At 37.2% G+C, this 16,085-nt stretch overlaps 1 protein-coding gene across 2 annotated transcripts in view; it reads right to left on the reverse strand.

Moving 5' to 3' along the window:
* Nucleotides 1-16,085, reverse strand: part of Prrx1 (paired related homeobox 1) — a 70,097-nt gene that overhangs the window by 14,844 nt on the left and 39,168 nt on the right. For both annotated transcript variants that reach the window (XM_020186252.2, XM_020186253.2), the window contains exon 2: nucleotides 3,474-3,649. In XM_020186252.2, the coding sequence (XP_020041841.1) occupies nucleotides 3,474-3,649 (176 nt within the window). The remainder of the gene's footprint in view (nucleotides 1-3,473; nucleotides 3,650-16,085) is intronic.

The following is a 16,085-nucleotide window of genomic DNA, read 5'->3' on the forward strand; positions in this document are numbered from 1 at the left end:
CTAGCTTCTTAGATGAAGGGCAAACACAACAAGGGGATTGGACTTTGATCACATGATAAAGCAAGAGTACACAAGGGAGGTATGAGGATAGGTGACACCCAAAAACTAGATAGCATCTGTTGCCCTCAATGCAGAGAAACTAAAGCAGATACTTTAAAGCAACTGAGGCCAATAGGAGAAGGGGACCAGGAACTAAAGAAAAGGTTAGTTCAAGAAAAATTAACTTAGAAGATAACACACATGTGCAGGAACTCAATGTGAGTCAACTCCCTGTATAGCTATCCTTATCTCAACTAGCAAAAACCCTTGGTCCTTCCTATTATTGCTTATACTCTCTCTTCAACAAAATTAGAGATAAGGGCAGAATAGTTTCTGCCAGGTAAAGAGGGGTAAGGCGGGGTAAGGGAGGAAGCTGGGGGGCGGGTAAGGGAGAGGGCAGGAGGAAGAGGGGAGAAATGACTCAAACATTGTATGCACATATGAATAAAATAAAAATTAAAACAAATAAAATAAAATAAAAAAGAAATCCAGATTTCTTGTTTCTGATGTGCCCTTCCCTTTGATATTAAATTTTCCATTTTAAATGTAAATACAATCATATCAGTGCCAGCTTGATATCACTCACTGACTTCCTATTAAAGAATAAATGGAATGGAATAAAGACTATCCATGAATTAGTTCTTTGTATATCAAAAAGCCACTTTGAGGCCTGAGTGAGTGGCTCAAGTGAGAGAGTGCTTGCCTGCTAAAAAGCCACTTTATACTGACCCTCTACAATCTCAAATCTTGTCCTGAGCTCAAGACTACTTGAGGACACCTGAATATAGTAGGCTATATGCCACCAACATATAATCTCACCAGATGCTCCCTCTACATGCAATATCCCTCCCCTCTAACCAAGTATCAAAGCCCATATATTTTTCAAGATTTTACTTTAACATCACCCCCTTTGTGAAGGGTGGTAGCAAAAAGAATATGACTTTAAGGTCTAATAGGATGGATACAAGTACTGACTACACTATATTGAGATTTATTCTTATTTAATTTCTCTGTTCCTTTGTCTCTCAATCAATTGAAAATAATGGTACCTGCTTATGGAATAGCTATGACAGTTGGTACAGAATGGTGCTTAATAAATGTGTATTCTCTCCTTTACCCCAGATACATTGGATTATTCTTCCTCTAGTCTATCACTACTACTAGTAATTCCTGTGATATCATAATCTGATGATTTGCATATTTGTCTTCTCTGAACTAGTTGATAACACCCTCAAGAGGTCCAGTGTCTTATTCATCACCAGCAAACCAAAATCAAACACAAGAAGTGATCAGTAAGTATTTGAGGGAAATGAGGAGGAAAAAGAAGCTAGGAAAAAAAGGAATTTTGCAAAGATAAGTAAAACCTGGCCTTCATACAGGAGGACTTCACCATCTAGTGAGGGATGATTACAAACAACTCAATGTAATACATGTCATGTTATGATAAATACCCTAAATAGAAATAAACCCAGAGTTAGAAGAGATTACCTCAGTCTAGGAAAGGGTAGGACTTTGTGGAGTTAAAATAAAGCCATGGGGAGAGAATTCTGGCCTATTCATTTAGGAAGTATTCACAGTATGTAGTATGGTGGGAAAGGAAGTAGAAAACAACAGCTTATCTATCTGCTTGAATATCTGTCTATACAGCATTTGTCTGTTGTGATAGGGCAAGATGGTCCTTGAACTCAAAAAATTACTCCTCAAGTTTTCTAAAATTTCCAGCATTGCAATATCCAGGTTTCCTTAAAGTGGTACTTCAAGGTACTGAGGGTAACTAGTCTAAAGTTATTCATTACTTCACTGCAGGCTGAGGTTGGAGCACAAGAGATACTGGGAACTTGGGAGGAGAAGAAAGCACTTAAGAGCACAGTATGATAAACTGTTTGAGGGAAGAGGGTGTGGGAAGGCGAATTTTATAGTTGTGTTTGGTTGGGGGAAAGAGAGAGCAGAATTGAGCTTTGTCCCTGTGGATCACTTGCCAGAGCCCTGGGAGACTGCTACCTAGTAAAGGATGCACCCTCATGCATACTTCTTCCTCATCTATCCCCCAGGAACCCCACGGGGGCTAGAAAACTTTCCTCTTTTGTTGCAGACATTGTTTTCTTTCTTTCTCTTGGGGAGAGCTTTTATGCAAGACCTCTCTTTCCCCCTGACGAAAATTTTTTCATACTTCTCTTCAGAGTCAAGGGGCCTCCAAAACCTCTATACCAACTCAATAACTGTCTCTCACAGTGCACTATGCCTAGTGACATAGACATAGTCTAACCTAGTCACAGCTTGGAGTAGCTCAAGTCCCCATCCATCTACATGGTATCATTTTCAGAAAGAAATCTCTCAAACTCGGACTGAACACAGACATACAAATAATAATTTCTTTAGAAAGACAAGACAGATTTGGTCCTCCTTTTTTAAAAAATTTAAGCAGTAGCTTCCACTGGCAATATGGAAGACAATATCTTTCAGCAGAGATAACAAAGCACAATACTTCTAACAGCATTTAGTCAGGAAACTTATTTATTCAAAGTCTGTTTTATTCATGTGTTGACCACTGAACCCAGAGCCTTGTACCTAGGCAAGTACTCTACCACTGAGCCATATCCCAGCCTTCAACGTCTAGTTAGTCATTAAAAGTCTGGATCTAAATATCGGCATTCAAATCCTATTTTGGCCACTTCTTAGCTGTGTGGCTTTGTGCAAAATACTTTAACCTCACTGTCTTAAATTCTTCATCCATAAAATGAAGAATAATATCTGCATCATTGAATTTCTGTGAGAATTAAGTAGATTAGTTATATAAATAACACGTAAGTGCTCAACAGTGTCAGTTATATTGCTATCATTATAATTATTACAAATAATCATAAGTTATATTATTTTCTAGATGTCTGGCTTCCAGCTGATGTGTCGTGATGTGAATGTTAGAAAGAAGTACCTTTCATCCACAGAGACACTGTGAATGTTCTCTTAACTCAGCTCCTAAGTATTTATTTCACTTCTACCAGGGTTCTTAATCACGATTAATTATAAGAAGTTTCTGGAAAACTTGTTTCCCAAAGCCTAGAGAGGAAAGCTTAAGGAAGAGAGAATTACTCTCTTTGCCTACCTAAAGGTCAAAGTTAAAGCTAGGGATACATATCAAATGCTCACATGGTGGATGCAACATGAATGTGAAAGGATCAGAGCAATGAGGAGGAGATGGACCTGTAGCAAGGAATAGTCTGCTCTTCCTAAAGGCATTCAATTTGATTTTTTTAATTCCATGCATCCCAAAGAAACAGAGCTATACACTGGAGTATGTCCATGTATTGCCCAGATGTAGATCTTATTAGTACCAGTTCCAGTCTGAAACCTACAATTTGTGTTTTTAAACAGCCTTCAGCAATGTGACCCTGCAGAGGACATACTTGGTGCCAGCCTCTCCTGGCATGGGTTACCTGCACTCTGGCCTCAGTGAGGTTCACCCGGCGGGCGAGGTCTTCTCGCACAAATGCATCTGGGTAGTGTGTCCGCTCAAAGACACGCTCCAAAGCCTGCAGCTGGCTGCTATTGAAGGTTGTCCTGTTCCTCCGCTGCTTTCTCTTCTTCTTTTCCTCTGAGTTCAGCTGATCATCTGGAATAGAAAATTGATGGTAAGGAGCCAAATTCATTTTAGAGATCCCTGCTAGCACTTATTTTTACAGCTACCTATAATAAGAGATTGCTTCATTTGCTCACATCTTTATCAAAGTACTATAGCCATGTGCAGCTTTCCTTGTATGTATGTCAACACTGGTGCTTATAAGTTCGTGTGCCAAGAAGCCCCAGCAATACTGATGCTTGTCTATTGTTTGTAAATATGAGATCAAACCTGAATTGACTTTCAGAGAGACATTATTTGCATGTTCTTTGAAACCTGTTTTGTCAAAGAGCGCTAGAGGAAAATCTCCGTCCTGCCCATGATCTCTGGATTTCACTAGAGATGCAGGAAGAAGAGTAGATCGTTTTGTACCTTATTTGCCTTATACAATATTGTGTCCATTCACATACTTCATAACCAATTAGGTCAATTCCCTCAAGGTTTCCTATCCTCAATATATATATATATATATATATATATATATATACTAATGAGCACAAATGCACAGATGAAGAGAAGAAACTATGTTCAAACCAAATTTTGCCAGGCATTCTTCTTGAAGCAGTAAATAATTTCTAACAGCAACTGGCCAAGGCTCCATGCTGTTGCTAAGGCAGACTTCAGGGGCTTCAGCCTAGATTAGGACTATGGACACAGCACCAGCAACCCAAGCAAACATTAGCCTAGGACTACCCCTAAGAGATCCCCAAAGTGAGGAAAAAGATCCTGAGATTTCTGAAATGGTTTCACTAAAATTTGAGTTTGAGGATCCTGGGAACTCAGGGACTTTTGGAGAACCACAATGCCTAGTTTTTACCTGCCAGGATCCTTCCTGGGTTTGCTCTGAGTTCTTCCAAAGGCATCTTGGCAAGCTAATAATTCAGCCTTGCCCATGGCAGTCAGAGAGTAGTACGCCCCGTCCTGTGCCTCCACCTAGCTCCAGACAAGAGTGATGGATTGTGAAACTGAGTGGAAAAGCAGCTGTGCTAACACCACCATCAAACCATCAGAGGCCTGAACCACAACAGAGACTCTGTGGCTCATACAGATTTACTGCACCAAGTTGCATAGGCCTATGTCTTAGCCTCAGTCTGATGGGCTGAACTTACATTCCCAGTAGCTTCTCCCTAGACAGGCTCAGTCTAGAGAAAATTACCAGGAGTTGGAGTGAGGATAGAGAGAAAGAAGAACTTGGATACTTGTTCCATATTCAACTGAAAGTAGCTCTCACCCTTTTAATTCTAACACATACAGCTCCTGATCATCTGTGATTTTAAACACACAACACACTCAACCAAACTAATAGCTTGAATCATGATATCCTAAGAATAATGACACCTACCTTAGCTATATTATTGTCATCACAAATTAGACCATAGATTAGCTTAGATTTGTGTGTGGATTCAAAGTGCAGTTTAGCTGTGGGAGCTCCTAGGCCAGATTTTTTGATGCCTAATGGACGAGACCTTTATCTTTTTGCTCAGAGACACCTTCCTCCTCAGGAGTGCCTCACCAGAAATGCCCAAAAGCTTAAAATAGCAGCTGCAAATTTCTTCTTGATAATTAAAGCACCCAGATACAGTAAGTATTTGTTGAATTTGCTTTCAGTGGAAACATGAAACTTCTCTTGTCTTTAGAAAACTGTTTCTATAGTAAAAAAAAAAAATTATATGCTAACACCCACTATCTCTGCTTCATGGTTGAGGCTCAATTCATCCCATCTTTGGTTTTTCACGTTTGTGGCCCCTCATCTGGGAGCCCTGTACTGATGGAGCTCTGTCACTCTCTCCTAAGAATGTCAGATCAAACTCATTGTGAGAATGGAAACATATTAACCATAATTTCTGAGGTCTATCCAGGCCTATAATATCTCAAACAGTATTACAGATTATATTTAGCTATTAACAAAATTATTTTATAGTAACATCAACAATAGAAGTCAAGCAACTAGTATCTAATGACTTTTGACATTTGTGTCCTCTTCCTTATTCCAGTGTTTGGAAGCATTTGTCATGTTCCCATTCTTTTTCCAAATCCTTTTGTGTATGGTACTACATGTCTTCCACTTCAGGTCTCTCTAGATCTTCCAGGAGTTAAAGACAGAATCATAACCTGAATTTCAGGCTCCCACTAAATAAAAATCTGCAAAACGTTCTTAGCTTCCATACTTTCCTGAAACTGAGATCAATCAGACCCTCAGCTATTATTTTTAATCATATAAAGGAAATCCCTTATTAAGCCAATACCATGATTTGTTTCTTCCCTGAAAGAAAATTCTTTCTGAGGTATAACAACAAATTCTAAATCTTTTATGCTGTTTTGTAAGCCTATTTTTTCTTGTACTGCCAAACTATGATCAAGAATATTTTATGTTTTGTTCTTAATACTACAACCTGGTACATCATCTCTCAGTAGTTCTTTGAAATCTTTCTCTGTTCATTCAAATTCCACTGACTGTCCACCATAAACCACCAACTCCCCTGACGTGGGAGTAAGGGAAATGGAGAATTACAGTTTATGACAGGGAATAAATAGCTATGATGACCTGAAACCATTCCAGCAAAAGTTTCCCAGTGAATGTTCTTGTTGTTTTTAACAAATGAAAACATCAGTCGAGATCTTGTTGAAGGTGAGAAAAGACACACAAATAACAGGGGTCCCAGGAGTCTGGATCTGGCAAATGTCCTTCAAAGTGCAAGTGTAATAGAAAGAGACAATGAGTGGGCAACAGAGACAGCTTGAGCAGCAGCCCTGTGGCTGGTCTGTCTTTGCTCACTAGTCACAGACTGAACTCCCTGTTTTCCTCCTGATCACAGAACAGGACCAAGCACAGTATCTTCGGCCACATGAGAAGAAACATAAACACTGAAGAAGTTTACAAATGCAGGGCATCTGAAGGACCTGTGATAAACATATTTATCAGATTCTGGGCTCTGGTTGAATGTACTTTTATCATTACAGAAGGATCATCTTTCTTGTTAAAACAGCTACAGTGAAGGTTGATTTTGAAACATGCTGTCCAAGGATATTGACGTAAAATCAGATGATATGATGCATATTACACTTTGGCATTCTGAAGTGATTAGGATTTACAAAGATGCAGAATTATCATGAATTATTAATGCATTTTTATAAAAATTCTAAAGATTTTATTATTTTCTTGAATAAATTGCAAGTATGCAATTATTGCCAGTTTTAAAAAATAAAAATAGGCAAAATGACTTTATGAACAGGTGTAGTCTCATTTGGAATCATGAGTCATAAAATATGGGTATCAAATAAAACCCTTGAAATTGTCTAATCCAACTCTCTTACTTTATAAATGAGGTAGAATCCTATAAGAATAAAATGACTTGTCCAAAATCAATGAAAGTTTGCAATTTCTAGTGAGAGCTAGAAACCAGGACACCTAATTCCACTCTATGCTTAAGTGCAAATCATAATGTACATGCCGTGTGAGAGAGAAAGAACACCTCAGAAACATAAACAGAAACCATTACCCAGGGAAAATATTTATGGAAAGAGATGTTTCCATACTAGCTATTATAAAGAGGGGCTAAGACAGAGGATCAATGTGCATCACATGTCATTCCCACCAGAATAGCCATTAAAAATACAGCCATTCTCATCTACAATAGCTATTTTGATCCAGATGTTCTTGTATTTTCTTTTTCAGTGGCTATCATAAGTATGTGCAATGCCATTTTTGTCCAATAGAATTATCTCCACCTTTCTTCTCCTCCTCACGGCCATAATGGCACTTGTCTTTCATTTTAAGATGTGGTTCAAAATCTGTTTCCTGAAACACATCTCAATCCTCAATCTTACCTCTTTTCTAAGACTTTGTTGATAGCTTCAGTGCATATTGACCTCCTCTTTCTCTAAATTCTTACATAGCTTATAAAATACTTTTTAAAAAAAAATTATGACCAAATTCTTTTACATGTTTGTCATCTTAATGCATTCAGGTATTACTATGGTAGTGACCCTGTAATAAGTTGTGACAATAAAAATTGGAAAAGCTAGAGTAGTGTTGTAGTATAAAAGCAGTCTGAGAATATCAGAACTTCAGTGATTCAATGAAGTCTTAAAGAGCTGAGTAATTTCTGAATTCCAATCATTCTTTTTAATAGTGCAAAGCAAATAATTACATTAGCATTATCTTCATCTCTGGATAATTTTAACTGCAGAGGGAAAAAAAACCTTTCATAGTGTTTCTTTTTCAGATAGGTTTGTCATCAGATTTAGAGATAGGAAAAGCTTTCTGGTTTTGCTCCTTTGAAAATACTGGAATTAGTTCATTTTTATCTCTTACATGAAAAGGAGCTGCATGTTAAGTGAACAATTTATATAAATAGGAACTCATACAGGAAAGATATGTTGAAGAAAATGGTGTTTTAAATGGACCAGAATGTTAGCATACACATGAAATATTTTCCAAAGAAAGAAGGCCACAGCCCGGGAAGGATACACTCAGGTAGGAACCCCCATGGATGTTCAAATATGACTTAAGGGGAGCAATATCCCCAGCCCTGGCTCCAGCATAAAGTCTACTCTGGACCCCTCAAGTGGCTGTTGAAGTTGTCACTTGTGGGAGGGTAGAGAAGAAAGCATGAAATGGTCCCTTCAAGCATGAGGACCGGGCATGTGGTGACCTCTGTTCACTATAGCCTGTGCTCCCCATACAGGCTTCAGTTAACTCCAGAAGTTCCTGACCTCTGCTGCTCTGCATCCTGTGGGAAGAACCTTGGAGATCCCAAATCAATGGTCAGCCCAATGTAATTTAAAGGTACAATAAAAACATGTTTTAGGAATAAAAATGTGTTTCCTATGCCTGAGTCACATCAATTTAGGAAGAAATCTGATGCAAGAAGATAAAATGCCAGCTTCAGTAGCAGAAACCAGTCGCCACATCAAAGCTTCTCATCTGCCTTTTGGTTGAAAATATGGCAGGCGAGCAGATCTAAAATGTAGCCCGCTGATCATTTTATGGGCATTGAAGAATGTTTTCAAAGGAACTTATATTGCACAACAGCTACTTATTTTAATGGGATTTGTGTGGTTCAGGCCCTGTAACCTTTGGAAAATTGAAAGGAAGTATAATTGCAAAAGCCACTAAAAACTGTTTAGCTTTTATTGCAAGGCCTATGAAAAGCAGTGAAATACAGCTGTGGCATTCATTTATGTTTCTTTGGTTATACTTAACTTTAACTGAAATTAGGACAGCATCTTTTAATATATGCCCTGATAAACTGCAAATGGGTCACTTAACTGGGAAGACTGTTGCAATACAAATGGAACTTAGCACATCACAATGACCAAAGCCAAGTTTTGCAGTATACCCACACCTTCTCAGCAACATAGTCCTTCAATTGTCCTCCATTTCTGACTCTCAGCAACTATCCAGAAGGACCAGGTCTCTGCTAATTCAAATGCCCAACTGTGCAGCTATTGTTCACTCTTGGGTGCATTGTCACCTGAGAGTTGCCAGGCCCTGAACTGTGTATGATAGAATTAGGCATGTGTATTTTTTCCTTTACTATCAACTTGGCATATATTGGGTTTATTTTCAGTCAGGTAACAGTATAATCCTTAGAAAATAACTCAAAATGCCTTAAATGTAATTTTGAGAATGACATATGTTCTTTGGACATTATTTTGAATGGTTTGGACCAAAAAGATGAACCAGTGGCTCTATGTAAAGTACTGTGCATCTCAGTAGACATAGCTCATACTTAAGCTTTTACATTATAGCCAGCCTTCCTTTGAAACAGAAAACACTAAAGACTATAAAATGCCCTAATGTTATTGGCATTGCTTTGACGTTTTTCATCTCAAATATTTCCTTTCACCTCTCTAGGACAAATACATTTCCACAGAGTCAAAGAATTTTTAATATAATCCATAATACTTTATCTGTTTTAACTCTCTTAAGGGGTTCCTGATCAGAATGGCTGAGGATATTCAACACAAATCAAGCTTTCCCATGAACTCTTATATCAGAATTCTCACCTTTTTCTGTGGCTGTGTTGATAATTTTCCCATGCTGGCATTTTAAACAATAACTCCAGAATACCCACATTTGTATTTATATTTAATTGAAGCTTTTATCAATGCTCTCTAAATAAATATTAATAATTACGCATGAAATAGTCACACATTAGCACTCTTACTGCAGTGGTTAGTAGTATAATTCAATGGTAGAGCACTTGTCTAGTATATATGCATCCAGGAGGCCTGGATTTGATTCCCAGCACCACACACACACACACACACACACAGACACACACACACACACACACACACACAAACCCACAAACAATAAAACAAGAATTTTTATTGCAGGAGTTGAGTTATTGGACAGAATCCCTTCTCTTTGATAAAGATATAAGACTCCGGCTTCAGGCATATGCTATCCTTAATTTCTCCATTGATGAATCATTAATTTATTTATCACCTATAATTTGGGAGAAAACACAGTGGGGTAGAATAGAAAGTAAGCCAGCTTAGAAACCAGGATAACCTCTGTTTTCACAAAGTCCCTGTCCCTTACTATCTGTGTGGCCTTGGATAACATCCTTCACTTCTCTGAGTCTTGGTTTTCAAAATAAAATAGGAGAAAGACTACTTTACTTCCCAGGGTAGTTTGAGGATTTAATGAACACATGTGGGTACATGGTCTAGCACAGAGCAAACATTTGTAAGTGTGTTGTACTGTTATTGCTACTATAATTTCTCCTAAGAAATGGCCTAGTCAAAAACCTTTGTTACTGTTCCTTTTTCCTTTTGTTCCCTGTTGGTTTTGAGACATCCTATCACAGAACAACCAGAGAGAAAGCAAGAAAACCCACCAAATATGTTGACATGGCTTAGTTAAATTTGATAGAGAGCATAACTGAAAACTAGGGAGCTGGAAAAAAGTGAATAAAAGCTTTAAAAATCAGCAGGAACTGAGGCATGGTGGTGGATCCAAAATTGCATAAGGAAATCACACATAGATGTTTGTCCTCAAAGCTCTATTTGGGACACTCCTCCACTGTTAGTCCATTCTTGGCTTTCTACCACACCATTTTTTTTCTTCCTAAATTCAATTTTTGAAAAGAAATATTTGAAAGTAAGCAGATCCTAGCACTTACATAGGTAAGGAATTGATACCTTTAGCAAGTAATCTCACTAGAAATTAGCTTTAAAAAAAAAAAACCCACAGGAAAAAGGAAGAAGGCCAAGGGCTAAAGACAAGCTATGAAAATTCAATTATTTCCCAACCCATTTGCTTTGGGTTAACTAATTTAGTTGCCATATGTCTAAAAACACAAAAGTTGGGTCATATTACTCAATATTTATTCAGTGACTTTTTAAAAATGTCTGAGCACTTTGGGAAATTCCAAAAGATAAAAAGAAACCAAGGAAGGCAGCTTTCGGGAAAGGAGTGAATTCTGAGTGAGATTTTTAAAAGCTTTCTAAACTTTCAGTATTCCAGGTGTGTGGTCCCCTTGGAAGGGCCTGGAATTTGACTAGGATTATGAACAGGGATCTGGATGAGGTATATGCTCTGGTGATATTTTTTCCTTTGTAGTAAGACTGTTGTCACTTTATAAAAGACATAAGATCAATCGTGATATTACCAGTAGAAGCTGGCACCTTTGTGTGAAGCAACTACCACATGACATTTTTTAAAATGATTCTCTTTTTTGTTGCTGTTACCATTTTTAATGCTATTTAAAAATCTGGGGAAAACAGGTTTAAGAAAACACTCCTGAAAGCAGATGGCAATGAAGGAGATGTCTGTAATTAATGAGTAAGCTCAACTCTTGGAAGGGCAGGAGTAATGGAACAGGGAGGGCTCTTTTGCTGGGATAAAAAAATAATTATGAAGTATTTGAACTCTTGAGAATAGAAGCATGACTTGTATTTCCTCATAATTTTTTATTTTAAGTTAAAAAGGACAAGATGTCTGTAGCAAAGAAACCACAGGGAACATAGAGAATTAGTAAGAGGCAGAACCAAGGGTAATGCTAAGTGAGGAGGTCTGAGTAGGAAATTCAAGTCCCTCTTGGTGGTTACTCTTGTCTTTGATACAAAAGTAATCTGAAGACAGGAACGTGCTAATGTGCTTGACATAAGAAGTTTTACATTTTAAAATACTGTTTAGGTAAAGAAAAATTAAAATTCTCTCTAAAGAACAAGAAAATCCAAAGTGTAAATAATGGCTTAAAGCTTGAAATTTTTTAGGAATACAACATTCTGTAACATCTCTGGTTTTCAATTTTCTTATATGTAAAATGGGTTGCTGTCTCAGGCTGCCATAACAAAATGCTATATGCTGGGTGGCTTAAACAACAGAAATGTATTTCTCACAGTTGTAGAGGCTAGGAAGTTATAAGATCTATTCAGTTCACAGTGAGGGTCCTCTCCCTGGCATGCAAACAGCTGTCTTCATGGGAGTCAGAGAGAAAGTCTCTGTTTTCTTCTTATATGGACACAAATTTCTCATGAAGACCCCACCCTCATGACCTCTTCTAGACCCAGTCACTTCTCAAAGGCCTCACCTTCAAATAGCATCACATTGAAGTTTATGGTTTCAACATATGAATTTGTGGGGAGGAACAAAGATACCAACTTTCACTTCATGAAAATTGTTTTGAGGTATTAAGAAGGCAAATTTTTAAACTTATGCAAATTGTAACAGCTAGTTATACCTACTTCTTTATATTTTGTTTGAAACATAATGCATATGAGGTATTATAGGACAATTATGGAAACAGCCATGGATTGGGAAACAGGAGGCTGGGATCCTACTTCAGGGGAGTTACTGGCCAGGTCTGTGATGTTAGTCCTCCTGGTCCTGACTGGCATAAAGTCATAAGATGGACTATTGTCACTGAGATCAAGTCCATCATTGTGTGGTTATAGGATTGCTTTTACATTTCTAGAACCTAGCCCAATAGAAATATTTCAGTAATTGTTTGTTTTATCAGATGATTGAATTATGTTTTTTTGTGGTAGTGGCAGGTTTTTTTGTTGTTATTTTTGTTTTAAGAAAAACTTTGGCCAGATTATAAATTGGATGAAAACTGTGCTGTAATTACCATGCCTTAGGAAAGCTTGCATGATTGATGTATTTTTACATGTCAAAAACATTCTGCAAGGAAAAGTCTCCAGATTGAAATTAGTGTGAATTTTTATTTTATAAGAAAGTAGTTCACCAATTATAAGTACAGTCTAGAAAAAGAAGAAACCTCAGAGTTATTCTATACTCCAAACTAAGTAAAAGAAATTAATAATAACTACACACTTGTTTTATATCCTCTACCATGCTTGACTTTTTAACCATGGGTTGGGTAGTATTAACCTTATTGCAAACACTGTCTCTATCAACCACTGTAAGCTAATCCCCAAACTGGTATTATTAATTGGTTTTGATTGGTGGTCAAAACCAGTCTGAACCCTCACACCTCCTCACTATCATCTTATTTGTTTATTTGAGCATACACCTATTGAGTACTTACTAGGTGTGCTGAGTACAGAGAACATTGCATGTTTGCATTCAATGGACTTTATAACTGATTTGGGTAAAAAGAAGTCCCAAATAACTGAAAAATAAAGTAATAGTAGAGAAAATACATTCCAGTAAACTTGGTGGCCATGAAAGCCGGTACTGGCCAGAAAGGAAGACAGACATAGCACATGAGTGCTAGACCAGAAGACATAGTCAGCATGAGCCTCTATCATGCTTGAAGTTCAGCATCCCTTTCTTAGTTGCACTATTACTTGTTACTTCATTTGCCCCACTCTAGTTGTACTGCTAATGGTAACAAAAACATGCTTTCCTTGTCTTTCATGTATATTCTTCTTTGACTTTTGTCTCTTTTCATCTATAACATCCTAGGCTTCACCCTAATCTACCAGCTCTTGACATTAATGGTTCATTCCCCTCTTCAAAGTCTTGGTTTATCTGTCAGCTCTTTGCAAGAACCTTCTCTAATCAACAAGAAGTATTCTTCTCCTCTTTATTCTCTTTAGCATCTTAACCTGTTTTTTAGTTCTTGCAAAAATCTCTATTTATGTTCACTCCCTGTACACTAGACTAGCTTTATATTCTTGCATCTAGCATTAGTGGCTGGCTTATTTTGTGTACTTTTCTTAGAATAACTAAGTGAGTACATTAAACTGTGCTTGGTGAAAATTCCTGTTTTGCACACCCTGGTCAATCTGACAACTCTTTCAGGGGTCGGTTTCTGTATGAAGTTCTTAAACAAATCTTCCAATGGGGAAGGTTTATTGTGGTCCCGGTAAGGCATGCAAAGTCCGGGATTAGCTGTTATTCAGGTTTTTCATGTATTTTCTCTGTATGTGACTTTGAATTAGTAATTATCCCATTACATAAGTAATCATTCCCAATTAGACTGTAAACTTTGAAAGCAGGTAAACAAAGAGTACAGATCACAGCCCTATGCCTCTTAGTAGCACTCAATAAATGTTTGACTTTGATAACGATGACACCTATGGAATTACTGACCATATTTTTCCCAATAAATACAAATTAAGTCTTAAAAGACATGACCTGATCCTGTTATTTCTATGTTCCAAAAAACATATGTTTAGCTTTAGGTTGTATTCTCTTCTTGTTAGTCATTTCCAGTCTATGTTTTCTATTCCCTTTCACTGGCAAAGGAACTTGGGCAAGAGCCTGGCTAATTCATTCTCTAATATACAGGAACATTACTGTCTGTCAACCACACCTAACCCTTAATTATATGGTTATTTCTTCTCCAGGGATATGTGACTGTTTTAACTAGTAAGGAAGTTGATGCACTAAGGTCATATGAGGAGAAAAAAGTTAAATTTGGGCAAAATACCCAAAAATCCATGTGGAATAATCTTATTCCACTGAATCATGTCCACTGTTGTTGAACAGCCCTAAAGAAGTCCTTATTAATAGGTGATTCTCTGCCTGGAGTGGAAATCTATGAGTAATCTATGTGTCACTGTGACTCATGTCATGACAACCACTTCCAAATCTCCATCATCTGAAAGTTGGCAAAAAGGATTAAAACTGCTCAACTCACAACAGGAAGAAGTCAGGATGGAGGAAAGACTAATAAAAAGTTTTGTTGATTAAAAAAGAAAATGATAACTAAAATAACCAAAGATAAGGACAATGACTTTTTAGTCACAACTGGGTCATTCTTTCCTTTGGCTTCTGTTTCCAACATGACTTCAGTGTTAGTTACAGGCATTCTTCCTTCCATATCCTTGGATCTTCTTCAGATTTCCTATTTTTTTTTCCACCTGGTGAGTTACTTTTAAGAAAGGACTTTGATAGTAATATGTTGAATACAGATCAAGGACAAATGGGACAGGTTCGTGTTTAATTCCATTACAAGACCACTCCCCCAAACATTTACAGAACTTTCATTCACCAGCTTTCTTATTTTTTCTCTCCCCTCTGTAGTTCTAATTAAAGTGATGTGAGACTTAATGATGTGTTTAAAGTACTTAGAAGTCAGCGCCTTAAAAAAAAGACTTCTTAAGAATAAACGTAATGAGTTTATTAACTCAGAGGACTCTTACAGAAAACATATACTGATTAGGTGATTAGACAGCAGAAGGGATTATAGAGAATCAAATTTTATAAATATAGTGCCTGTCATTTATCAATTAAAGAAAATATGTGTATGATGACTACTTTGTACGAAAGTGAGAATATCCTAAGGTACATTTTAAAGTTTGTTATCTAGCCAAAGAGAAAGTTACAGTATTTTAAATTAAGTCTTCCCCTTTCTTGCTATTCAACCAACTCCTTGCTGGGCTTGTTTACTTTGTTTCGTTTGGTTATTTCTATATTGGGGCTTTCTAGCAGTAGTGGTCATTCGATTTCTTTCTGTGTTTGAGACCTGCTAGCTTGAGGGGACATTTCCTTGACTAGAATGAATATTATGATTTTCTTTACTGCAGACTTCTAGCTTTACTGCAGACTTCCAAGCCTTCCCAAGGCCAAGTGGCACTGAGCTTTCCTGTTCTGGGCCTTAATCCTAAATGGTCACCATGTGATATCAGTACAGTTAACTTCTTGTTTGGAAGATCTTTTTATTTATTTCAAAGCTTATCTTTAATTAGTCAAAGCCTCACACCAGATTTACACAAAAATGATAGTGTACTCTTTTCCATATGCTCAGCAAACCAATACTCATCAAATTTTCACAGAAAATTATGAGATAAACAACTTTATATAATGGGGAGACAAGAGTTATGGTGGATTAAAATCAGACAACTTGTCTTCTGTCTCTAGCCTTGAAATGTCATATGATCTTAACATTGACTTTATTAATCTGGGTTTCTATTTCTGTTGCTGTCCAAGAAAACATGGTATTGCATTGTTTTTAAAAACTTTCCAATTTTAAATTGAAAATTTCTCTTCAAGTACTTG

The sequence above is a fragment of the Castor canadensis genome, chromosome 11, assembly GCF_047511655.1.
Source record: "Castor canadensis chromosome 11, mCasCan1.hap1v2, whole genome shotgun sequence".
Taxonomy (NCBI): domain Eukaryota; kingdom Metazoa; phylum Chordata; class Mammalia; order Rodentia; family Castoridae; genus Castor; species Castor canadensis.